General features: G+C 51.9%; 1 protein-coding gene across 8 annotated transcripts in view; it reads left to right on the top strand.

Moving 5' to 3' along the window:
* PTK2B (protein tyrosine kinase 2 beta) overlaps positions 1–24,242 on the top strand; it is a 116,346-nt gene extending 92,104 nt beyond the window's left edge. For 3 of the 8 annotated variants that reach the window (XM_053249556.1, XM_053249562.1, XM_053249571.1), the window contains exons 18-31: positions 756–871; positions 2,501–2,601; positions 3,793–3,882; positions 4,238–4,442; positions 6,987–7,095; positions 7,941–8,006; positions 10,720–10,845; positions 13,620–13,766; positions 14,656–14,694; positions 16,264–16,291; positions 17,121–17,179; positions 17,416–17,562; positions 21,113–21,193; positions 22,767–24,242. In XM_053249556.1, coding sequence (XP_053105531.1) covers positions 756–871; positions 2,501–2,601; positions 3,793–3,882; positions 4,238–4,442; positions 6,987–7,095; positions 7,941–8,006; positions 10,720–10,845; positions 13,620–13,766; positions 14,656–14,694; positions 16,264–16,291; positions 17,121–17,179; positions 17,416–17,562; positions 21,113–21,193; positions 22,767–22,982 — 1,530 coding nt within the window. In that variant the 3' untranslated portion in view covers positions 22,983–24,242. The remainder of the gene's footprint in view (positions 1–755; positions 872–2,500; positions 2,602–3,792; positions 3,883–4,237; positions 4,443–6,986; positions 7,096–7,940; positions 8,007–10,719; positions 10,846–13,619; positions 13,767–14,655; positions 14,695–16,263; positions 16,292–17,120; positions 17,180–17,415; positions 17,563–21,112; positions 21,194–22,766) is intronic. The other 5 variants (XM_053249581.1, XM_053249616.1, XM_053249602.1 and 2 more) reach the window with 5 other exon arrangements.
* Positions 24,243–24,881: the final 639 nt, after the last annotated feature.

The raw sequence follows: 24,881 nt of genomic DNA, 5'->3' as shown, positions 1-24,881 counted from the left end.
GTCCTTCCTCTTCTTCCCTTCACTGCCGCCAGAGAGACAGTGCTCATTAAGAGAGCTGATGGAAGTGTTTTGAAAGAAATGTGGAGTAAGCACACATTTCTTTCACACACACACACACACACCATTCAACCCTCTGGTCAAATAGGTGGTGCATGTTTTTGGAGCAATCTAACAGCCGGTCAAATCTGTTTCTCAGAGGTGAATGTGGCATCTTCATTACTAATTTATGCTGGGTTTTATACCTATTGGATTATCATGGCTCCCTCCCAAAGAATCCTGGGGCTTGTAGTTTAACGACAATGCTGACCATTCTCTGTTGGAGATCCCAGGTCCCTCTCACAGAACTACAGACCCCAGAGTTCCCTGGGGAAAGGGAATGACTGTTCAACTATTTAGATCAGGGATTCTCAACGTTGGGTCCCCAGATATTCTTGGTCTTCAACTCCCATAATCCCCAGCCCCAGTGGCCTTTGGTTGGGGACCCAAGGCTGAGAACTCCTGCTTTAGATAGTTCTCTGAAAGGCTCGGGGAGAAAACTTTCAGTGCACTGGATACTTGCTTATCTCGGTCTCACGCAGGTCCTCTTGCGGTGGTGAGTTGGGGGTTTTCAAATAATTTGGTGTTTGGTGGATATTGGCAGGGGAGGGGTGGATTGAGGAAGGGGATCGTGTTCCCCTGGATCTGGGCTTCCATGGAGAGCAGCATCTAAGGCAAGGGAGCCTTCCCAGCTGAGCTCTCTCTTCTCTCCCCTGCAGCTGGGACGCTACCTCGAGCAGAACAAGAGCACCCTCAAGGTTCAGACCCTCATCCTCTACACCCTGCAGATTGGCAAGGCCATGGCTTACCTGGAGGCCATCAGCTGCGTGCACAGGTACTCTTGGGGCAGCAGGGGCCCTGGAGAGGTGGTCTGCGGAGGTTCCTTTCCGCAGCTCCAAGCATGCTCACAAGGACCCCTGCCCACGGATGCCTCTGGGCCAAGGCAGAGCTCCTCCCAGGGCAAATGTGGGATGTCACCCACAAGGCCTGTGTCCTCCAGAGCACCTGCACCATGCAGCTTCTACAGGGCTCTGTGGCCACTTGCTAACTGAGCCAAGAGGCACTTTTTAAAAGTGGCGGTTCTCTACAGTGAGCAGGAGGAGAGCAACTGGCCCTCTCCATCCCCAGCACAACATCCCTCCAGTGGCTGCTGCTGGTGTTTAGTCTTACATTTCTTTTTTTGGATTGTGAGCCCTTTGGGGACAGGGAGCCGTTTTGTTTCTTTATATTGATGTCAACCACTTTGGGAACTTTGGTTGAAAAGTGGTATATAAGTATCCCTTGTTTGGTCGTTTCGTTTCCTCACCGCTGGGAAATGATCAGCATCTAGACATCAGATGCAGGCATTTAGGCCTGAAATGGTTATCCGGCCCTGGGCAGAGTATGTATGTATGTATGTATGTATGTACATATGTATGTATTTATTTATTTATCAAATTTGTATACTGCCCCAAACTTTCGTCTCTGGGCGGTTTACTATATCTAGTTACCTGACGGGTGTCTAAGGGTTGCAGCATGTGCATAATTAATTGGTTAGATCAGGGGTTCTTACACTTGAGTGGGTCCCCAGATGTTGCTGGGATGCCAACTTCAATACTGGGGTCTGTAGTTCAGCAACATTTGGGGGCTGAAGTTTGAGAACCCCTAGGCTAGATTAATCAACTAAAAAACTGTGTTCATATAAAAAGTTGCCCCAATTAATCAGGCATCAGATTATTTGTGGGTGGGGGAGAGGGGGAGTGGAGAAAGGCAGACTGCCTCTTCTAAGGCCTTCTGTACCTACCTGCCGTCTGAGATTTTTTGAAGTACCTGTATTAAAAAACAATACCCCGAGACTGGCGTGAAGAGGGCTTCTTTTGCTGCTGAGCACACCTCGAAGGCTCCAGGACATATTCCTGGAAGCGAAAAGGACTTTTGGAGGGGAGAGCAGCAAAAATAGCTCCCCCATCCTGTTCTATGCACATTTGTCTGCAGAAGAAAGCTTCTTCACAGTTTCTCTGCAGCTGCCTTGCAAGGGCGCAGCCCTCCTTCTGCCTTCCTTCAGCTGCAGAAACCATGGGCCATTATTTTTAATACAGGCCCTTCATACGGCAGGCCCCATCTTAGAAGAAGCATGCGACCTCTTCTCGCATTCAGCAGAGAATCCCCCTTCCAAGGTAATGCCTCCTGCAGCACACACCTGCACTTTCTGTAAAAGTTGGAAGTATGTCCCTTGCTTCAGAAATATTGCTTTTACATATGCAAATGTGATTGGTTGATGGACTGATGGATGGATGGATTGACTAAAATCCATAATCAAGCGGCAGTGCTGTCCATGAGCCAGGTGTCCTGAAAATGAGCTTCTGGATGGATGAGTCGATAGGCAACCGGAGTTCCTGGCCCCCAGACGTCTCCAAGTCCCCCTTTCCTGCTTGCCCCTCCCAAAGGAGTGACCAAGCTGCTCACTTTTAAAAAATCACTGCAGGGACATCGCGGTCCGGAACGTCCTGGTGGCTTCTCCTGAATGTGTCAAACTGGGAGATTTTGGCCTCTCCAGGTACATTGAGGACGACGAGTATTACAAAGGTAAGGAAGGAGATGTGCGGATCCAGAACTCCTGTCTGAATTGCGTGGATGCACCAGCCGCTAGCATCTCAGGCGGATGGCATCATGGGGAGCTGGCTAGGAAAAGACGCCCTGAGATTTCAGAGAGCCACTGTCAGGCAACTGTACTGGACAAGGGCGCTTTCCAGATTAGACCCTGCAACGGGGTCATGTCGGATCCCAGAAGGGTGCTTTCACACTTCCTGTGTTGTGACACTGCAGTCCCTACGCAGACAGCAGGGTGCCGTTCATATTGCCAATGCCTTGTCTCGAATTTAATCACTGCGATCTATCTATCTATCTATCTATCTATCTATCTATCTATCTATCTATCTATCTATCTATCTATTGTTAAATTTGTATACTGCCTTTCATTAAAACAATCCCAAGGTGCTTGAAAATATAGAGCTGAGATGTCGTATATCCAGTGTTAAAAAGTTGCTGTTTTTTCGGGTTGTCAGTTTCCGCGAGACGGCTCCCCCTGCTGTTTACATTTTCAGTGTGACTTGCCTGAACAGACGCATTTTGCTGCTGATGAGCAGCTAGTCTGGAAAGTGCCAAGAAGGACCAAAGGTCTCGCTCAGCAGAAGGCAGAGTCGTGTCTTTGCATATGTTCACTCTGCAATGCGGCTCAGCTGCATTGGGAAACCTGGCTCAAAAATGCACAGAGTTGCTTCTTTGGGGAATGGCCCACATCTCATGCAGAAAGGAAGGTGCTTTTCACCTCCACGTAAAGGGATCCAAGGCGGCAGAGCTGAGAGAGACCATGGCCAGGGAATGGCTGCTGGCCATAGGAAAAGAGTCAGGCCATCGGTCCGTCTAGCTCAGTATTGTCTGCTCTGACTGGCAGCAGCTTCCCCAGGGGTCAAGGCAGGAGTCTCTCCCAGCCCTACTGGGAGATGCTGCCAGGGTCGGAGGCTAGCACCTCCTGCGTGCAAAGCAGATGCTCTGCCACTCAGCTACGGCCCCATCCCCAGCCCGAGTAACCAGCACTGGACTCAATGGACGGAGGGTCTGACTCGGTAGAAGCCCCTCCTATGCGGAGGCAGCCAGGGATCTGGGGCCTGAACCGAGATGCCTGGGACCCAGGCCTGGAGCTGGGGAGGAGGCTGGCATGCCATTTAATGCTGGCTGGCTTGCCAAGTGCTGTGCTCTCTTCTCTCCCCCCTGCAGCGTCAGTGACCCGCCTGCCCATCAAGTGGATGGCCCCGGAGTCCATCAACTTCCGCCGATTCACCTCTGCCAGCGACGTCTGGATGTTCGGTGAGTGGCCCTGAGCTCTGGCTGGGGGCAGTGGGTGGGTGGGTGGGGGGCAGCTCTGATGCCCTTGGGGGCATGGCAGAGAAGGGCGTAGGGCGCCTTGCCTGCAGGGCACCCCCTTCCCCTGGAGTTCTGAGAAAAGCCGGGCGCTGTCAATAGCGAGGGGGCAGAATTTCAGGCCCTGGCCGGAGGGGGGGCTGGCTTCATGGGTGCTGCCGCCCCCCCCCCCCGCGTCGCGTGGAGCCAAGAGTCGCTTTCTGCGGTTGGATGAACTTCCCCCCTCCCTCCCTCCCTCCCTCCCTCCCTCCCTCAACCTCTGGTGTGCTGTGCCTTTCCCCTGATGCCCTCCCTGCTGCAGCCGTGTGCATGTGGGAGATCCTGAGCTACGGCAAGCAGCCCTTCTTCTGGCTGGAGAACAAAGACGTGATTGGGGTGCTGGAGAAGGCGGACCGCCTGCCCAAGCCCGACGCCTGCCCACCCATCCTCTATGCCCTGATGACGCGCTGCTGGGACTATGACCCCAGCGACAGGCCCAAGTTCAAGGAGCTGGTCTGCAGCTTAAGGTGAGCAAATGTCCAGGCTGCAGTTCAGCAGTAGCAGCCCTGCTCCGCCTGCAGGAGGTCCCAGGTTCAACCCCTCGTGTATCTCCAGTAAGAGACAATAAAAGACTCTTTTCTGAAACCCCGGAAGCCTTTGCAGGGGACCAGGCCTCATTGCCTTTGCCCTCACAATCCAAACCTCAAGTGCCGAGAAAAGCTGCATCCTGCAACTGGTGTCTATGCTGTAGAGTGAGGAGCTTTGCAGAATCCCTCCTCCTTTTGCATAAATCTGTTCTGGTTTTGCTTGTCGTCCGTAGAGGCAGGGAGCTGTGTAGGGTCCTAAAGCCCCACTCCAGTTGGGACTTTCCCAGAACGATTCTGGGATGTCAGCAGGAATTGCCCACGTACATTCGAGCACAGCATCATGGACATCAGAATTAGGAAGTTGACTTCCCCCACCCTCCAAAAAAAGAATGCTGCAATTGCCCGAGAGCTGAATTCTTCCCCAATGGTTACTTTCCACATTGTTCTGCCTTCCATGCAATCGCAGAATTCATGCAGCAATAGCCTTGACCTGTCCTGAAACCAATTAAGCAATAAGCCACACACATGGTTGTATCAGTAGGGGCAGGGAGGCTCAGGAACTTGCTCAGGGCCCCCCAGTGAGTTCCTTGACAATCTGGGATGTCATTGCCAGCTTGTTTGTGGTAATATTTTTCTGTGAGTGGGGTGAGCTTGTCCCTTGCGACGTCTTTCCCCAAAGCCAGAAAGCGGGAGTGTCCAGCAGGGTGGACAATCAAACTTCCTTATCCTAGTAGAACATGACACTGCTCACATAGGAACATCGGAAGCTGCCATATACTGAGTCAGACCCTTGGTCTATCTAGCTCAGTATTGTCTTCACAGACTGGCAGCAGCTTCTCCAAGGTTGCAGGCAGGAATCTCTCTCAGCCCCATCTTGGAGAAGCCAGGGAGGGAACTTGGAACCTTCTCCTCTTCCCAGAGCAGCTCCATCCCCTGAGGGGAACATCTTACTGTGCTCACACTTCTAGTCTCCCATTCAAATGCAACCAGGGTGGACCTGCTTAGCTAAGGGGACAGGTCCTGCTTGCTACCACCAGCCCAGATCTCCTCTACTCATTGACCACACACACAGCACTGGTTCCAACCAGATTAGGAGTGGAGAGAGGTGGGTGGCAACCAACCACCCTTGGTCTTAAAGCTACACACGCACAGTTTGCCTGCTCTGCTTGACAGGGGCTTCACTGCAGCTTGCCTGCACCATTGCAGAATGTTGTTGTGATGTGCCTAAATGCACCTTGCTGGGTTCTTGTCTGGGGTCTTTTATTAAGAATAACCAGACAGGAGAAACTTCTATAAGGCTTTTAATATTTGCAGTACTGCAGACAGCGTGGTACTCAATGGTTCTCACCAAAATTGAGGACCCTGAATTACAATCTCAATAGGTCTTTATACCTTAGCATAGTGCTTACACAGCTCGAATAAACATCTGTCACACAACAATGAGAAAACAGGACATGCCTTATCAACATGAGCCACAGACTTCTGTTTCCTAACTTAAGACATCACTTTATCTTTACAAAGCTCTAAACTTCCACTAACGTAAACACATTAGCTAAGCATTTACACAATTTTCACCTTTTGTGGATTCAAATACATCAGTTGCAGTGCACAGTGGTGGAGCCAGGGAACAGAGGCACGGGTTCTGCCCCGTCCCTGGCGGCCCCACTGTGCACGCAACCAGTGACACCCCTTGCTTATGACGCCATGTGCACATGGGCATGGCCCGATCACCAGAGGGCCTGCATGAGCCCTCTGGGGCGCATTTCCATCCAGTGTTTGCTGGCTAGGTGCGTTTATTTAGGAAGGTAAATAAATGGATCCAGCCAGCCAACACTAGCTGGGAATGAGCTCTGGGGGTTCGTGTGGGCCCTCTGGAGACTGGGCCACGCCCACGTGTAAGTGATATCACGCGCAAAAGGGGTGCGGCCTGTGCAAGCCCTCCAGAGCTCATTCCCAGTGGAGAATGCTGGCTGGAAATGAACTCTGGAGGACTTGCACGGCCCTTCTGTGGCTCGTGGCTCGTGGCCGGGTTCTTTGAAGCCATCCACTCAGTGGTGGCTCTGCCCCTGGCAGTGCTCCTGCTCAAGAAAGGTTGGCTCAGTTCACCAGCCAGACAAAGTATTTTACTCATCTGATGGTTTCTTGAGCTATGTTGGTAAACTACCGGTCAGGATTTTTTCTCACTCACCAGGCATCATTTTTCACTTGTCACAGACCAGTAGACTAGTGGATTTCCTGAGCCCTGCTCCTTCTCTTTGCCTGGATGATGTTGGGTTCTTTGGTAGGAGGCCAGTGTGCCTGTGGAATCCTCTGTTGGAACTTGAGGTCCACTCCATTTGGTTCTGCCCAGCACCTGGACAGCTTGTGAATGAACGACATCCCCTTTTGGACTGTACAGCCCGGATAAAAACATAGCAGGAGCAGATGTTGCCATCCTGCGAAGCCAACTCAGTCTCTTCCTTTCCCTTCGTTTTTTGACTGCAGTGACATTTACCAGATGGAGAAGGAGATTGCCCGGGAACAAGAGAGGAACAACCGCCACCGGCCCCCCAAAATCATGGAGCCCACATCTTTCCAGGAGCCCCCTCCAAAGGTGAGAGGAGTCTGCACCTTGGGCAAGAAAGCCTTGGGAGGGAGGGGAGCGGTGAGGCATTTCATTGCAGGGGGCAGGGTTCACAGGAAATGTTCCTGCAGGAGGGAGAGACGGGCTTCTCAGCACCCTGCTCTTTTCATGGTAACCATTTTTGCTATGGGAAGAAAAAAATTTCCATTTTACCAATTCCCTTTAAAGTAAATATTGTTTGTTTGTTTATTTAGCACATATTTTGTGTGTGTATATGACACCCACAGGGTTCATTTGGTTTGCTCTTATCCCAGTTTTTCAGAAGCATGCATATATATATATATATATATATATATTTCACTCTTGAGTTGATCTGCTTCTTTTGCTGGCTGAATGCAGAACAAAGATGACCCAGGGAAACCCAAAATGAACAACAGCCCCATTTTCTGTCATGAAACTGTCTGGTCTCAGCAGCACTGATTGCTCAGAGTGGTGGGACTGTGACCTTTCTGGCTAACCCCCTTTCGGCTCCTGTGGTTTGGGCAGTTTGCTTGGCAGTCCTCTTGGTCGTCATCTTCTACCCTCCCAAATGAAGTCGGAAGTCATTGTTTGCTGCTGTTATAATGTTCTAATCCTGCTGTAGAGTAGGCTGCTTGCACCACAAGAGACGTGGTACGTGGTAATCATTAACTGCAATGGTATTATTCTGTGCTATCCAAGAACACTTTAACCACAACTGCTGATCCAAACCTGCTTTTAGGTTGTTTGGATAGAATTGGAATATATTTGTTCTCCCCCAGTACCGGACTCCCTGCGTTTCAGTTCCCCACCACCAGTCATCTCATCTCATCCAGCCCTCTCCCTTCTCCTTCCAGCCCAGCCGACCGAAGTACAAGCCTCCCCCTCAGACCAACCTCTTGGCTCCTAAGCTGCAGTTCCAGGTAAGGCCTGGAGGCACCCAGGTACGGCCAGAGAGGCTGCCGCCTGGCCTCCTCCTTGCCCCAGGCACAGCTCTGATCATGCCCTGGCACTTTCTCGCCTCTGCCAGAGACTCCTGCCAATGCTGTGTGCATTCATTTCTTCTGAGCTGGAGTTCTGCTGACAGCCTGGTCGTTTATTTATTTCTTTACTGAATTTGCAGCAGCTGCCTGACACTGCTGCTCTGGGTGTATGTGAAAGCCAAAGCCAGTCGTCCCTGTACTTTAAATCTTTCTGTGGCTTGAAAATACCATGTCAGAATCTTGGTGCTTCCTTCACAATACATTGAAATGAGAAGTTAAAGGGGTTCAGGGCCAAGTCAAGTACTGCAGCTGGCTTGTTACTGCTCTGAGTGTCCTTTTGCAAGGCAACGCTTAAATCGCTTGTTGGGATTCTCTGTGTCTTGGCAATGATGTGATAGTGTTGTGCATTATATGTTTTGTTCAGATGTTTTGGCTCTCCTAAATATGCCTCCAAAGAAGTCCTGGCGTGCATTGCAAAAGAGCCAGGGTGGGTGCTCCTCTGTCGGTGTGTGCTTCTCTGAGGCTGGGTACAAACCATTCTTATTTTCAGTAAAGAAGCCCCCGCCCCCACCAGCCATACCTCTGTTGCCATTTCCTCTGCCCTCAGCCTGGGACGTACAAGTACTGTTTCAATCCAGTCCCCTTCGCCTCAGGAAGTGTCTCCGTTATTGGTAGGATTGAGGTGTCTAAGAAAGTTGGTTGATAGGCAGGGGTACCTATCAAACTGTGCTTGCAACATTTCTCTTGAAAAGGAAGATCACTTTTCCTCTCCCAACACAATACAGGTGAACCCCGTTTCCTTCTGGGGTTCCATTCTCCACTGGATCGTGGATAATGGGTCATGATGGGAATGGGGGGGCTAGGTTTCTGGAGGCTGGGGAAATGGGCAAAACCCGGGTGGGGGGGAATTGTGAAAGAAATTGCCCTACCATGCTCTGTGGGTCTCCAGCCTTCCAGAAATGCCCCCCACACCACCCCCAAATCCCAAATTGGGCCTTTGTTTGCCAAAAATCACGGAAAAATGTTTTTTGTTTTAAAAGAGCCACAAAATGGCTCTCACTCCCAAAATGGCGGCTGGAAATGGCCTTGGGTCATTTCCAGTAGAGTTGCCATGCCCCCCTGAAATTCCAGGTTTCACCTGGATTTTAAGCATCTCACCCAGATTGTTCAGCCCACCCAGATTTGCCCAGATTTCAGCTTTCATTTTTGAAAAAAATCTAAGCTCTAGCCCTTGTAGAAGCGGAGTTAGGGAGCAAAACCATAACTATTCTGTTATGTTTCTGTTATAATAGTCACTATTCTGCTCAAAAACTATTTTCAAACCAATTTACATAATATGCAAATTAGGCACCCAGATTTGGAAAGCCAGAATATGGCAACCCTAATTTCCAGCCACCACGGATACGCAAACTTAATCCTTTCTTAACCGTCCCCCCCCCCCCCCGCATATGCCGAGGTCGGGTATCAATTACCCAACCACAGATACGCGTCACCACGGATATTGGATCCATGGGTAGCGAGGTCTGCCTGTACAGCTTTCCACAATTTCTAGGACTTGCAATTATTTTAAAAGCTTCTCTCCTCAGAGAATGCTTTCTTTCCAAGCAGCCTCTTAAATGCAGTGAAGACATTCAGTGCCCCACCAGGAAAGAACCTTTTCAAATGGAATAACTCACTTGTTTGGTGGGGGCGGGGGAGGCATGTTTACCGTTTTTAAAAAAGAAGAATTTAAGTTTCATCGGCCTCCCTTTCACGGGAAGATGCACTGGTTTTTCTCTTAGCAATGGCGTTTGCTAGATTCCCGCCCCCCACCTTACCTGGATGTACACTTATGTTCACTTCAGCTGTTTTTCAAGGAAGAGCAAAGCTTCTCCTCTTGCACGGAGGTTTCCAAGATCCCTGTTTTGTCTGTCCAGTTGGTGTCCTTGAACAATGATCAGGCTGGAGAGCTGGGCTTTCGTACCTGAACTTCGTCCTGGAAAACGTGCTCTTCAGCTCCGGGCCTCTCTGGAAAGAGGGGAGCTGTGGTGGAGGCTTGAGGACTGCTCCCTTGACTAGTCCAGGAGCCCCCAGACTGGGCTCCCCAGATGCCGTCGGACCAGAACTCCTGGCATCATCCCAAAAGAGACCGTCCCTGCCCTCTGCAGTGTTTATAAATACCTACCATATTTACCCGAGACTAGGTAAAAATGACTAGGTTTCTCCCCAAGGTCCTTTGACGTTAGAGATTGGGGGTGGGTGCAGGACACATTTTAAATTCAGAGTCCTGTTCCTTTTGGGTAAATACAGGTATAACCTGCATTTAACTTCTAATTTGAGGTGAGTCCTCTTAAATTCAGACTCATCTTCTAGTAATTTCTACGGTAATTTTTGGTTTTGTTGTTATTTTTTAACCTGCTCAATTAATTAAGGGACCTTTTGAGTCAACAAAAAGACCACTTAATCTCCATGCCTCATTGCAGCCTCACCCGTTCCTAAACGCCCAGCGATGGCCCGCTCACACAAGCAGGTTCCTCCACCTATCACCGCCCGCCACCCCGTGGCAGAAGCCTCCTTCCTCCGAAGCGTCCTCTTTGTTTGCTGTGTCTGTGTGTCTGCTGCCTATGCTGTGTCCAGTTCTGTGCCCGCTGCCTTTTGCTTCCCCCCTCCCCAGGTGCCCGAGGGCCTGTGTGCCAGCTCGCCAACTCTCACCAGCCCCATCGAGTACCCGTCACCCGTCAACTCCCTGCACACCCCTCCGCTCAACCGACACAACGTCTTCAAGCGCCACAGCATGAGGGTAAGACGGGGCTGGCAGGCTGGCTGGCGCCCAACCTCACGGCTGCGTGAAGGGCTGGTCCTGCCGTGGCTAGCGAGATGCGCGTGTGTGTGTGTGTGTGTGTGTGACCACGGTGAGCTTTCTGGACCTCCAAGGGGCATCCAGAGGTGTCTTCTCCTCCCATAGAGTTGTCCGTTGCCCCCACACCTCAAATCAGGTGTTTTAGAATGCTCACTAGACAAGTCTGGGGGGGGCCAAATAGTGTGTTTCTGAATCTTTTCACTTTCTGGATGGTTCAATATATGCAAGGTTGAACAATTATTTAAGCAGACGTTATGACACATAAGCCCTCAGGTAAGCTCCCAGACCTCCAGATGAACATGGGGGTTGGTGTGTCGGAGCCAGAGGGCCCAGGCCTGCTCCTTATCCCAAGTGTTCGCCCTGCACACATGTGTGGTGCAAACAGAGACCTTCCCTCCCAGCCCTGCGGCACTGAGAGAGGGAGCGCTTGTCCTTCCTGGGAGGACTTCCGTCTTCCTCTAAGTGCCTATGGCAGCCCCAGGCTTTGGGCCTGCTGGGTTGCCAGGCAATGTGCAGCCTGACGCATGGCGTCCTCCCATGATGGCCTCCTCACAGTGTCTGCCTCACCGCTCTGCCTGTCGCAGTGGTGGCTGTACAGAATGGGGTGCTCTCTTCCCCTCTGTTGCTCAATGTAAGTGACCCCCTTCCACACACACAGCCTGGAGCACTACCATCTATGAGTTGCCTGGCTGAAATGGGGTGCACTGTAGCCCAGTTCAGACATTATGCTGTACGAGTGTACACATGTCTGTACACTTGTACATGTGTTTGTGTGAATGACTGTACCTGTGCTCATTTTAAAAGTGAGCCCTTCGAATGCATGCTACAGAGAGGAAGTGTACTTCTGTACCTGCGTTCAACATAACCCGTGAATGACTGCACCCGTGTACAGATCTCTACCAGTGTACACTGTACACTCATTGTACGAGTGTTGAACATAATGTGTGAATTGACCTACTGTGTTCTCTTCTAATGATCTTTGGTCAGTGGTACAGCTTTAGTTATGCTTCTTAGCAGGGCTGGAATATTTCATAGGGAAGAGGGCCTGTGCCCTTCCAAGAGCTTTTGAGCAGGCTGCCATTCAGCAGGTGCAGTCTTATCTGTTAACTAGAGGCAATGTGATGGAGAAGCCGCATGGGTAGAAGGCGGTATTAATGCTCGGGTCGTGTAGCCCTCCTCGTTCTCTGTGCTGCCGTGCATTTTCTGCTGCTAATGCAAACGCCCTGCCCTAACTTGCTTACCTGGCCCCTGGCTCTCCTGTTGCCCTTGGCCCATGAGCCCTGCTCCATACTGCTCCTCTTGCTCTCTCTCTCTTGCAGCCTTCTGTGTATGAGGTTCCCAAAGGTTTTGTGCATGAAATGAATCAGTGAACCATACCCTTCATCCAAGGGGCAGGGGGTGTAGAACGTGACACATGGAAGGCTCTTGGTCAGTGGGCCCAGGCTAACACCACATGGCATCTCCCCACTTATTGCTCAGTTCACAAACCTCTTCTCAGCTCAAGCTCTCAAACCACTTTCTAGGAAGACGGTTCTAAGGGAGGTGTGGGAGGCTCAAGTCCAGTGAGCAAGAGAAATGCAACAGAGCATGCCGGTTCGGAGCAGCCACGTAACTTCACCAAGAGTCCCCAGTGCGTTCCGAGTATCTTTGTCACGGGAAATGGTTCCCCCTTTAAGCAGCTGCCAATCTCTGTGCTTGGAGAGAGGCACACAGCTCCTCTGCAGACGGAGAGAGCGAGGCGCTTGGAGACCTACAGTGCCACGGGACCATTTCCCCGGTCTCAGCTATTCAAAGCCCGTTGGGAATTGTTCAGTGAACCGTTACTGTGCTTCCCTGGTCTTGTTTTTGTGTGAGGCGGAAAGAAAAGCTCCAGGACTCTGAGGAAAAGGTCCCCTCCATTTTGATTCTGACTCCCCAGTTTCGGCGGAGTTGATCCGGACTGAGCAGGCCTTGGGTGCCAAGATCTGTCCTCTTCCCTCCAGCTCCTCCTTCCTCTTGGAGTTGCTGCATAATGGGTGGCTGCCAGCCCTCGTGCTGGGTCTGGGGAAATGGGGTAGGGTGGGGGTCCTGGAGGAAGGAGGTGGTGGTTGCCTGGCAACGTCAAGGCCCGCTCTCCAGCCACTTCCTCTGCTCCCGCCAACCTTGGAAACCGGCTGGCCAGAGCTGCAGGCAAGTCCATCCCCTCCAGGCCCAACTCCCTGGCTCTCTCTTCTGTCCCAAGGGGGAGACATGCCCAAGAGGCTGACCAAAGCCAAGCCCCTCCGCTTTGGCTCACGGCTCCTCCGTGGTTTGCTTGCTCCCCGGGGGCAGGAAGGGTAGGTTCGCCATCCCTCTAGGATTGCTGTTGGACTCCAGTTCCCATCATTCCCAGCTGCAGTCGTGGCTGAGGACGATGAAAGTTGTCATCCGGCAACAGCTGGAGAGTCTCAGGTTGGCCGCTCCTGACCTAGCCCATTGCCCAGCCTCCAGTGCTGGACAGCCAGATGGGAAACACAGAAGCAGGGCATGGTGGAGATCGCCTGTTGGCTGGCTCTCCAATCTGTTAATTCAAGGTGCCCTGCCTCGGAATAGGGAGGTTGAATTCCCTCAGGTCACTGTAAACACTGATTAACTCCCTGAATCGGTCAAAATCATTGACAATCTGGGAATTGTTGTCCCGGATTATGTACAGAGACCCTGAGTCACTGATCACCATCTCTGTTTTTGCCGGCAAGGAGGAAGATTTCCTCAGGCCCAGCAGCCGGGAAGAAGCCCAGAAGCTGTGGGAGTTCGAACGGGCCAAGATGAGGCAACTTCTCGACACCCAACAAAAGCAGATGGTGGAGGATTATCAGTGGCTGAAGCAGGAAGAGAAAGCTCTGGTGAGTGAGCAAGGACAGGAAACCACTGGGAAGATGGCGCACCCAAGCTCCGTTTCCTCCCAAGGCCTCCTTCAGCATGACCGCGGGAACGGATTTCAGCAAAATGGGCCCAGCAGGGAAGATTCCCCCCCCCCCCCCGCCCATGGCAGTTTTGTCAGTTCCTGGTGCAAATGGAGGAGACCTGTGAAGAAAAGGAACCGGCGACCTGCAGTCCTGGGAATCAGACCCCTGTGTTCATGTGAAGCCGCTGGAACAGCCTTTTTCAAAATACCCCCTAGGTCATGGCTGGCCAAGCTGAGACCCTCCAGCTGTTGATGGGCTATACATCCCATCATCCCCAGCTGCAGGGGTCCTCCAACAGCTGGATAGCCTCAGGTTGGCCACCTCTGCCTTAGCCAGACCAGAGCATTTCCGTTTGATGCATTTCCCGTTTCAGGAGTAAAATGTGGGTTTCTGGGAGAAAGGTTCAGTTTTTCACTCCTTTGGGACCTGCAGCTGAAATCCTGCAGGTGATGGAGTCACCCGGCATCAATAGCAATAGCAATAGCAATAGCACTTACATTTATATACCGCTCTATAGCCGAAGCTCTCTAAGCGGTTTACAATGATTTAGCATATTGCCCCCCAACATTCTGGGTACTCATTTTACCGACCTCGGAAGGATGGAAGGCTGAGTCAACCTTGAGCCCCTGGTCAGGATCGAACTTGTAACCTTCTGGTTACAGGGCGGCAGTTTTACCACTGCGCCACCAGGGCTTTAATGGTACACATTCAGATTTTCACAGAGATGGTGTGCAAACTTGGATTGGAGGTTCACATCCATTCCAACATGGGGGTTTTGCTGGTTTCTTATCTCCACTGATATCCCCCCCCTTCTTCTCCACCACAGGACCCCATGGCCTCTGCAAACTACAGCTCCTCCCCCCCAGTAAGTCTCCCCAAAGGAGCGCTTCACGGCTCTCAAAACTGCCCTCTGCTCCCTTTTTAACATCTTAACTTTTCTTTCTTCTCTTGAGGATTCAAAAAATGTTAGAGAAATAATAACAGGAGATTGCGACACGGTCACGTAGGGCAAAACTAGACACGATGCCGGCGATCATCTGTGGTCAAAGGTTCTGACCACAGAACCAAAACCATTTTGACCAAAACAGTGGAGGAGGGAGTTTCGCTCTCCACCTGTGCCATTTTCCAGATCTCAGTTGCTCCCCAGAGCCCCGGAGGCCGAAAGAAAGAAAGAAAGAAAAATATACTTGTTATCCCCATGCGGTTTTCCCCCCCAGCTGGAAGGCCCCTAGCAGCTCCAGGAGAGGATTTCAGTCCAGAAAATGGTGAAGGGGGTGTCACTGTCTGGATCGAAATTAGAGCCCCCACCCCACCCCCTCAGAGAGAGAGCATCTGTTGAGCAAAAAGGTGCCTTTTACCCTCGCAATTCTCTTCTGTTTAGCAGGGGGAGAGCAGCTGTCCCCACTTCCACCCCAAGACAGTGTCCAGCAGCACTTGTTATTGGTGTCTACCTTTGGACTGTGAGCCCTTTTGGGATAAGGAATCATAATTCCTTCTCCCCACCCCCCGTTCCGTAAACCACTTTTGCAGTTGGAGGAGGAGGAGGTCCCACATCCAGTCACTCGCAGTATCTCTAGGGTTAGGGTTAGGTAAGCCTCGGTAAGCCTGGATTTCTTGTGCTGTGTCCATTTCAGCCCTTAGTCCACAGCCGGGCTCTCCCCCGCTCCACCCTCCGATCAGCCTATGTAGTCCGGACCATAGCGTGTGTCACATGCAGAGAAGCACCTCTGGAGCAAATAAGTTCAGGTGACTCATGCCAGCAACTGAGTGCATTTCAGGGAAATGAAGACCCGCCATGATGGTTGACTTCTCCTGAGCTTGCATTGGATGGGCTCAGAAAAAGCCAAGCCAAGCCTGGGTGGGAATTGCCCACTCCCCAAATCCCGCCCACTCATCCCCCTGCGAGAGAGCAGAAAGAGCAGCACCCCAGGTAGCCTGCAGGACCTGGGGCTCCAAACCCCAAACATCTGTGTGAACAGAGGAATGTCCCAGGAAAACTCCTCTGCATTCTTCACGGATCCTGAGCACGTGCCTCCGCCCCTCCATTCTCACAGCCACCCTCCTTCACCACACCTTCCTAGGTTCCCTGGTTAGTCCCTTCCTGTTCTGCCTCCGAGTTGAGGACCCAAGAAGTGTCTGCAGTCTCCTGGAACTTCACTTCCCCCCTCTTAGCTGCTGGGATCTTTTGCCTATTGCTTGACCTCCTCTCTCCAGCATCAGGCCCACCGCTGGCGCTACAGCCTCGGCAGTTCCTGACTAGCAGAATCATGTGCACCTCAATGACTCCGGGGAGGAAAGTCCCACCCCTTGGCTGTTGCAGCAGCACTTGGGAGCTTGTGCCTGTGTGCCCCCTTCTCCGTTCCTGCTTGCCTTTCTGCATTAAGTGTTGTGGAAACCTTTGTTCTTACTGGATTTCTTGCCTTTTCCTTTTTAGAAGCTCCCCGAAAAGGAGTCTGGCTACAGTGAGTATCTCTCCCATAGCTGATGTCTTGTGTGCAGCAGTTGCATTGCTGGTGTTCTTTTGCCATCTTAACTGTGTTTGTTGCTGTTGGGGGATGTGAATGGGATGTGCCACGGCATGAAAGCTACGAGACTAGAAGGATCCAGGCCATGGACGGCTTTGACGGTAAGGACAAGGAGCTTGGGGAGGATCCAGGAGCAGACAGGAATACGATAGGCGGCTTCAAATTTCTGAAGGGCTGCCTCACAGGAGGAGGAGAGGTCTTGTTCTCTGCTGCTCCTGAAGGCAGGACTAGAACTAAGAGGTTGCCATTACAAGGAAGCACATTCAGGCAAGACACCGGGAGGAACTGCCTACCTGTAGGAGCTGTTTGACTGAGTGGAACAGTCTGGTGGGCTCTCCTTTACGGGAGATTTCCAAACAGAGGCTGGACAGCGATCTGTCAGGGATGCTGAAACAGTTTCCTGCACTGTGCAGGGGGGGTGGACTAGAAGACCTCCAAGGGTCCCGTCCAGCTCTAAAATCCTGGGATTCTGCGATACTAAGCAGATATGACCAGAGCAATGAGAGAGACGAGCGATTCTGCTAGCAGAATGCCAGACAGAGCGGAGGGGACTGAGGTGAGACAACAGAAGACCAGATGGGAGAAAATGGCCAGAGTTGAGGTGAGAGGGGGGGACCAGGGCATCAACTAGAGTCCTTGCTGAGGTGGGAGGGATGTGCAAAATAAATAAATAAAACTTTAATTGGGTGGCAGCCCTGACAGTGATATTGTGTGAATAACAGTCACAGCAATAGCAATAATAAAAACTATTTGTTTCATTTTATTGATGGCTTAGCTGAGTTTACAGCACCCCCCAAGAAGCCGCCCAGACTTGCAGCCCCCCAGGTATGTAGCTGGTCCTCCCACCCACCCCGCCCCGCCCCGCCCCACCCACTGATCTAAAGCCAGGCACTGGGCCAGTTCAAATGTGGGCGCCAGGAGAAATAAGGCGCAGTGGCAGCTGTAGAAAGACATGGCCCCAAAAGGGTTCTCAGCCTGGGGTCCCCAGATGTGGTGGAACTGCAACTTCCGTCCAAGGCTGGGAACCCCTGCCCTAGACTGACCCTGCGCCTCCTTCCCAGATGTCACTTCAGCCATCTCCCACGGCCAACCTGGACCGGACGGACGATGCTGTGTATGTCAACGTCATGGACCTGGTGAAGGCCGTTCTGAAGCTGAAGAACGAGGTCAGCAACCACCCACCGGAGCGATACATCCTGGTCGTTAAGGTGACTCCTCACTTCCTGTTTCATTTGCTTGGGGGCTGGGAGGAGTGAACCAATGGGGAGAGAGCATGGCTTCCAAGTACAACATCAGGAGGATGAGCGGGATGGGGTGTCTTGGGAGCTTCTGGCTGTTGGGGATAGAATACTGAGCGCCAGGATGGTGTAGTGGTTAGAGTGTTGGACTGGGACTGGGGAGACCTGAGTTCAAATCCCCAGTCAGCCATGAAACCCACTGGGGCGCTTTCCACATTAGCCGCTCAACAGCAGCAAAATGCTTCCATTCAGGCAAATCACTTTCAAAACGTAAACAGCAGGGGGAGCAGTCTTGCAAAAACTAACAACCTGGCAGGGGCAGGGTGGGGGGGCTTCTTTACCCCGGATATATGATGTCATAGCACTATATCGCAGCGATTAAATTCGAAGCAAGACATTGGAAATCGGAACGGCACCCTGCTGTCAGCGTAGAGACTGTGGTGTCACAACACAGGAAGTGTGGAAGCACACTTCAGAGATTCGTTGTGACCCCGTTGCAAGGTCTAATCCAGAAAGCGCCTGGGTGACTCTGGATTCACTTATCTGACAGCCTAAACTACCTCACAGGGTTGTTGTGAGGATAAATATAACCATGTACACCACTCTGGTCTCCTTGGAGAACAGAAGAACAGCCCTTCTGGATCAGGCCCAAGGAGGCCCATCTAGTCCAGCATCCCTTTTTGCACAGTGGCCCACCAGATGCCACTGGAAGCCCACAGACAGAAGTTGAGGGCATGCCCTCCCTCCTGCTGTTACTCCCCTGCAATTGGTACATAACATAAGAACAGCCCTACTGGATCAGGCCCAAGGAGGCCCATCTAGTCCAGCATCCTGTTTCGCACAGTGGCGCACCAGATGCCCCTGGAAGTCTACAGCAGGAGTTGAAGGCATGCCCTCTCGTCTCCCACTGTTACTCCCCTGCAACTGGTACTCAGAGGCATCCTGCCTTGGAGGCTGGAGGAAGAGTGGGATATAAATGTTGTCAATAAATAATAAATTATAAACACTGGACTGGGTGGTCTGAGCCAGCAGTCCTTCTAAGCCGACAGATACAATGGTCAGCCGGAGTCCCTTTGCAGCCATTCTTCAAAGCCTCAAAGAAGGGTCTTCTGCAGCTCTGATGGCCGGTCCCGTTTCACTGGAGGGGCCGGGGACTGACCCTGGCAGGCGAAGGGCTGGTGCTCTGCCTCTGAGCCATGTCTGCTCCCCACCCCCCACCCCGAAGCTGATTTAAGGAAGGAAACCTGAGGTTCTGCTCCTGCCTCCCTAGTGCCTGGTTGGAGGCTGCGGCTTGCTGGGTTTAATGTCTCTTTATACTGTGCATGTTGGAAATTGTGTTCTCTTACCTTTGTATGTGTGATTGTTAGACACCTTGGATGTCTTCTGGAAAGGCAAGAGGCACATAAATGAATGTCTTGCTTTGATTTTTTTTTCCTTTTGTTATTTAGTTAGCCCCCTTGAAGTCCTTATAGGAGGAGTTCTCAAACCTTTTGATTCTGCGACCCCTTAAAATTGGCGGTCCTCAGGCTGTGGGTCAGGATCCCTCCCTCGTGGGGGGGGGATGTCACAAGCAACTTTTAGGGGTCAGAGGTCAGGAGGGAGCTGGCAGGAGACTGGGGCCTTCTCTGGGTCTCAGCGGTGGGCGGGGGGGCAGTCAGGAGCAATGGGAAGCAGAGAGGGAGAAGATGCAGCTGACATCACCCCACAAACACACTCTCCACCACTCATAAAGCCAAGGGCAGGCACAGCAATGGGGCTTCTTTGGCCAACAGCCTGGAAGAGAGTTCCCCATCGGGAGACGAGCTCATCACTCCTGATCTCTCCCAGCACCACCTCAGATGCTCTGGGTAAGGCCCATGACTCCGGATAGCTCCCTCCTGACTCCCAACCACCTTTGATGTTGCTTGTGACCCCCTGGAAGTGGAAGGGGGGGGCGCTCCTGATCAGTGTTGCATGTAACAGGGATTTTGAGGGATTCTTAGACTGGGGGTTACGGGAGTTGGTGTCAACATCTGGGAATCCTGTTGCATGGAACCCGGGCCCCGATCCACAGTTTCAGAACCTCCTACCTTCTAGAGAGGTCAGAAACAGATTACTTAATTTTAAATGTATATATTTTTAGGTTAACTACCTTGAATGCCTTGTAGAAGGGCAAGATGCACATTAATTCATTTTAAATGTGTTATTTTACATTTTTATTCATGATGATTTAGTCACATAGGAAGCTGCCATCTACTGAGTCAGACCCTTGGTCCATCTAGCTCAGTATTGACTGGCAGCGGCTTCTCCAAGGTTACAGGCAGGAATCTCTCTCAGCCCTATCTTGGAGATGCCGCCAGGGAGGGAACTTGGTACCTAGATGCTCTTCCCAGAGTGGCTCCATCCCCTGAGGGGACTCTCTTCCAGGGCTCACACATCTAGTCTCCCTTTCATATGCAACCAGGGCAGACCCTGCGTAGCTAAGGGGACAAGTCACGCTTGCTACCGCAAGACCAGCTCTCCTGTCCCACGCAATACTGAGTCAGACCATTGGTCCATCTAGCTCAGTATTGTCTTCACAGACTGGCAGCAGCTTCTCCAAGGATGCAGGCAGGAATCTCTCTCAGCCCTAGCTTGGAGAAGCTATCAGGGAGGGAACTCGGAACCTGGTAGAAAGGCAAGGTATGAAGGAAGTTATTTTAAATGTGTCATTTTAATTGTGTATTTGTGATTGTAGAAAGGCAAGGTGTTAATTAATTTAATTAATTAATTAATTAATTATTGACACTCTCTGGCGCTTGGAAGGAGGGACGCCCTCTGTGGATTCCCATGAGCATTCTCCACTTTTCTGTTCCAATCCTGATTTTATTCAGTACCACCTTGATGCAAACAATTCTGCTTTGGGTAGAAACAAGAGGGGGCAAAGGAAGAAGTGGGATGTGCGGGGGTTGCGGGGAGAAGCCAAGGCCCCATGCAAGAGGGGAGTAAGAGGAAGTGGTGAAGGAAGAATCCTAGGACTTGGGGATACGTGTGGGGTGATGAAGCAGCCTGTGGGAACTCGGGCGTTGTTACTGTTTGTGTATGAAGCACCCAAGTCTCTATGCAGCCTGGACTCAGCTGAGAGACCAGGCAGAAGAATGAGAACGAAGCAGCGAGTGATGGCTTGGGGGGCAGGGTTTAGTAGAACTCAGTAAGTGATCAGGGGGCCAGGCTGGCGATATCGTTGGGTCTCCGGGAACAAGAGAGGGAGGACATGTCTTAATATTTTGAATGGCCCACTTGAGTGTCCGTGTCTGGCCATGTTATGGAGCTCCAAGGGAAGTTCTGGGATGCATCGGCTAGAGGATTTCCTACTCTAGGGTGCTCCAGAATATTCTCTCCTGGATGCTTTATAGTAGGCTGTTTAAGCCCCATGATGGTGATAACGAGGACCATTATTTCCCAGAATGTACCTCCTGTCCCTGTGAGTTCCAGAGATAAAGACTGTTACCAAGACTCACCTAGGAGTCTTAACGTCACCCTTTGCCTTTTCTCTGGACAGGATGTGGGGCTCTCTCTCCGGAAACTCGTTGGAAGCGTGGATGACATCCTCCCAGTTCTGCCTCCATCTTCACGCACTGAGGTGGGTCTCAGAAGCAGCAAGTCCTCTCTCTGGAAATGTGGCTACAAAACTAAAGCCATGTCTTCAGTTGCCTTATGGCATGATGTTGAGGCACGCCAGGAGAGTTCCTAATATGATCTCCTCTGAGAGCTACACGCAGAAAGAAATGGTGTCCATTAATAATGCGTGTAGATCAGGGGTTCTCCAACTTGGGACCCCAGATGTTGTTGGGTTAGAGTTAGGGTCCCCAGATGTTGTTGGACAACAGTGCCCGTCACCCGAACTGGGTAACAATTCCAAATCATTCCCACTCTGGGTGTGGACAAAACTGGGTAGCCCAGTTCGGTTTGAATCCAAACAGGACTCGAACCGGACCGGGCATGTTTGGTTTTTCCACCCTCTGGGGGGGGAACCCAGTTCAATTTGATTCATGACCTGGCCAGGCAGAGGCCCATTGGGCATGCATAGTGGCCTCCAAAATGGCTGCCACCATGGGGGGGGGGTTGAGGCCCCGAACAGGCCGAAGACTGCCTGAACCGGGCGATTTGGCACATAATGGTGGTTGGAGGGGGGAACTTCTGAGAGACACATACACACACACTGGCCAAATCGAAGTCCCCGGACTGGGTGGCAGTAAGTGAAATTGAAACTAAAGAGAGAGAAAAATTAACTTGTGGACGCCAACCCCTCCCCCCAACTGGCTCAAATAGCCAGTTGGAGGGGCTGGGTTTCAGTCCAATCCTGAACCTTGTGTGGGGTGGGTTCAGTTTGATATCGGACCATTGGACCGAACAGGTCCGATGTCAAAACTGTTCAGCATCGAACCTGTTCACACATCTCTAATTCCCACAGTGCAAAAGTGTTTCACCAGAACTGGTGCTCAGAGGGCTGATTGTTGCAAATATGCCCGGCTGAAAATGAAGTGTTCATTCATTTCATTTCATTTCATTTATTTTTCCCTCATCCCTTTTACTTGAATAATAAAAACAATAAACAAGGGTGTGCATACCACACCATGCATGGAGGGCAGCTGGAGCCCCGCCCATGCTGCGGCGCACATGGAAATGCCACTGATACAGAGTTGTGTGCCAGAACAGCTCCGCTCCGGCCGAAAGTCGTGCAAATGCAATTGCATGTTGTGTAAGCCACTAAGACAGCCACGTTAGCAGCAGCCTGTGGCTAGAGCTACCATTTCGCCCCCCTGCCTGCCTGCCCCTCCGTGGCCGCCTCTCGGCCCTCGACTCACTACTGCCCTCGCTGCCTTTGCTGGTCTTTGCACAGTCGCAGTCAACCTGGCACATGGTGCTGAGCAGTGGCGTCATTAGACTGCACCACTGCCGGTGCTTTGCCAGCGACAGTGAGTGCGCAGCCAAGTAGGACTCCGGGGGGCAGGCGGTACGCGGCTACCCCCACCCTGGCACCACTGGGTGGCCCATTGATTCTGCGCACAGCTGCCCAGTGGCAGATCTGCCTCTGATGTGAACCAATAAAAACAATCGAAGGAAGAGTTCCCCAAGATCTTCCCAGAAAGCTTGCCTTGATGTGTCTTGTGAGTGACCCTGCGTCCTCCCTGTGCGTGTCCCCCCATCACCAGATCGAGGGTACCCAGAAGCTCCTGAACAAGGACCTTGCTGAGCTGATCAACAAGATGCGCCTGGCACAGCAGAATGCCGTGACCTCGCTCAGCGAAGAGTGCAAGCGCCAGATGCTGACCGCTTCCCACACGCTGGCCGTGGACGCCAAGAATCTCCTGGACGCGGTGGACCAGGCGAAGCTGCGAGCCAACCTGGCGAAAGTCTCGTTCGAGTGACCTGGAGGAGGGCTGGCTTTTTACGACAGAGACCCCCCCCCAGCTTCCCCGCACCCCCCCCCCCCACCAAATGCTCGTGTCTTTGATTTTGTCCCGTCTGTCTTCTACGAACAGAGGCGGCTCCTGAGAGAAGCTGTGCTCAGGGCAGCGCGGGGACTTGTCTTCCAGTGCCGTGTGCTGCTAGGGGGAAGGACCCCAGGCCCGTGGGGGGGGCGGTATGCACGAGCCACCAGTGGACTCCGTCCCTGCACCATGAGAGCCATCACAGAAAGGGGGCTCCGGCATACGTTCCGCTTCCTTGGGTAGTACCGACGGCCTTGAGAGGCCCAGTTGAGTCTCTCTAGTGGAAAGTACCAAAGGCAGGGGTGGGTGGGGTGACTGAAGCGGCCCACGTTGTTCTCAGGATGAGCCAAAGAAGGGGGGAGAAGGCTGTTCCACAGGGTTTTAAGGCCTAGCACGGGGGGCGGGCGGGGAGAGTTTTGCTAGTCCATCCTTCGTCACTTTGACTGGAGACATTCCCACGGGGAGGCTGGTTTCTCGAGAGAGACTGTTTGTGTCTTTGTATATTGTACAGGGGTGGGTGGGGGATATTTAATGGCCACATATGAACGGTGCGTCAGCCACCCCCCACAATCCTTACTTCCATCACTCACTCCCCAGATTTATCTTAACTGGGGATGATGTTGGAACCAGTCCAGAAAATGAATCTGTCCCTGAATGAAGCAGATCTGGGTGGAATATAGCAAAACAAATTTCCGCCTGAGATTGCAAATGCAAGTGCAAAGCACGGAGAGGGGGAAATGCCCCACAAGCAGGTTATGGCTCTAGGAATTCGGATTTTAAAACATGAGTTTTCCGTTCCCTGATGGGTTCCGAAACATGCCTCGTGTCCTCGGAACTCCAGGGTTGCTACTGACTCCAAAGTTTCGCTGAAAATCCCCAGGTTTTGAAGGACTAGAAGCCATTATGTATTTGCAAAACCCACTCTCTTGAATGTGGCAATATTTTTCTGAAATTTGAAATCCATGTGCTCTTTTTGTGTGCCTAAGAAACTGGCGAGTGGGTTGTGTTCCTTTTCTTGAAGAAAAGGCCGAGGAGGGCAAGGTCAGCACTGCTGATCCAAGCTTCTTTGTAACATTATCTTGTGTGTTGAACTGTTTGATATGTGATTTTGGAACTGGAATCTGTACTCTTTTGGGCTTTTGACACTTATCCCAACAAAGCTGTTATTTTGCCTGAGATAAAGGAGGCACAAAATTCTCCTGTTGGCCTTCTTGGTTTTTTGTTTGTTTGTCAAGAGTTAGAGAGGCTCTTTACACAACCGTGTGACCTTGAGCACATCTTCTCTGCCACTGCAGCCCAAGGGCGTCTCACGTGTGGGTTATGATGTCCATGTGACCCTAAAGGCAGGACCATGTCAATGAGTTCGGCCTTTAAGGCTGGGGTCAGCATGACTCCCCCAGTTTTTTTAGTCCGGTGTGGCTCTAAGGCAGCTCTCGAAACTCTCTAATCTTGTCTCTCGCTACCTCTTACGTTTCAGATTTCCCCTCCCTTTTCTTCCTTTTCCTTCAGTCTACCTTTTGTTTCCTCCCTCCGACTTTGCGCCTCCTCCCCTCGCTGCATGGAAAGCACAACTCGGGTGCATCCGGAGTAGCGAGGGGGGGAAATCAGCGAGGCCTCCCAGCGGCTATCAGAGCAGCCAGGAACCCAGCCCTGAGGCTTCGTTCACCGGTGGCTTGCTCAGCCTCACTACAGGGGGCTCCAGGACACTCAGCCTCCACCGATCAGCTGTTGGGTGGCTTCCTGGAGTGGGGGGAAACTGTAGCCGCGAGTGGAGAGGGAGTGGAAGCGGCCCAGGCATCGACCTCTCTGCCGCTTCCAACCAGCCCTCCAAGCTGC

The sequence above is a fragment of the Hemicordylus capensis genome, chromosome 1 (genome assembly GCF_027244095.1).
Source record: "Hemicordylus capensis ecotype Gifberg chromosome 1, rHemCap1.1.pri, whole genome shotgun sequence".
NCBI classification, from domain to species: domain Eukaryota; kingdom Metazoa; phylum Chordata; class Lepidosauria; order Squamata; family Cordylidae; genus Hemicordylus; species Hemicordylus capensis.
This window is presented reverse-complemented; position numbering and strand designations above follow the sequence as displayed.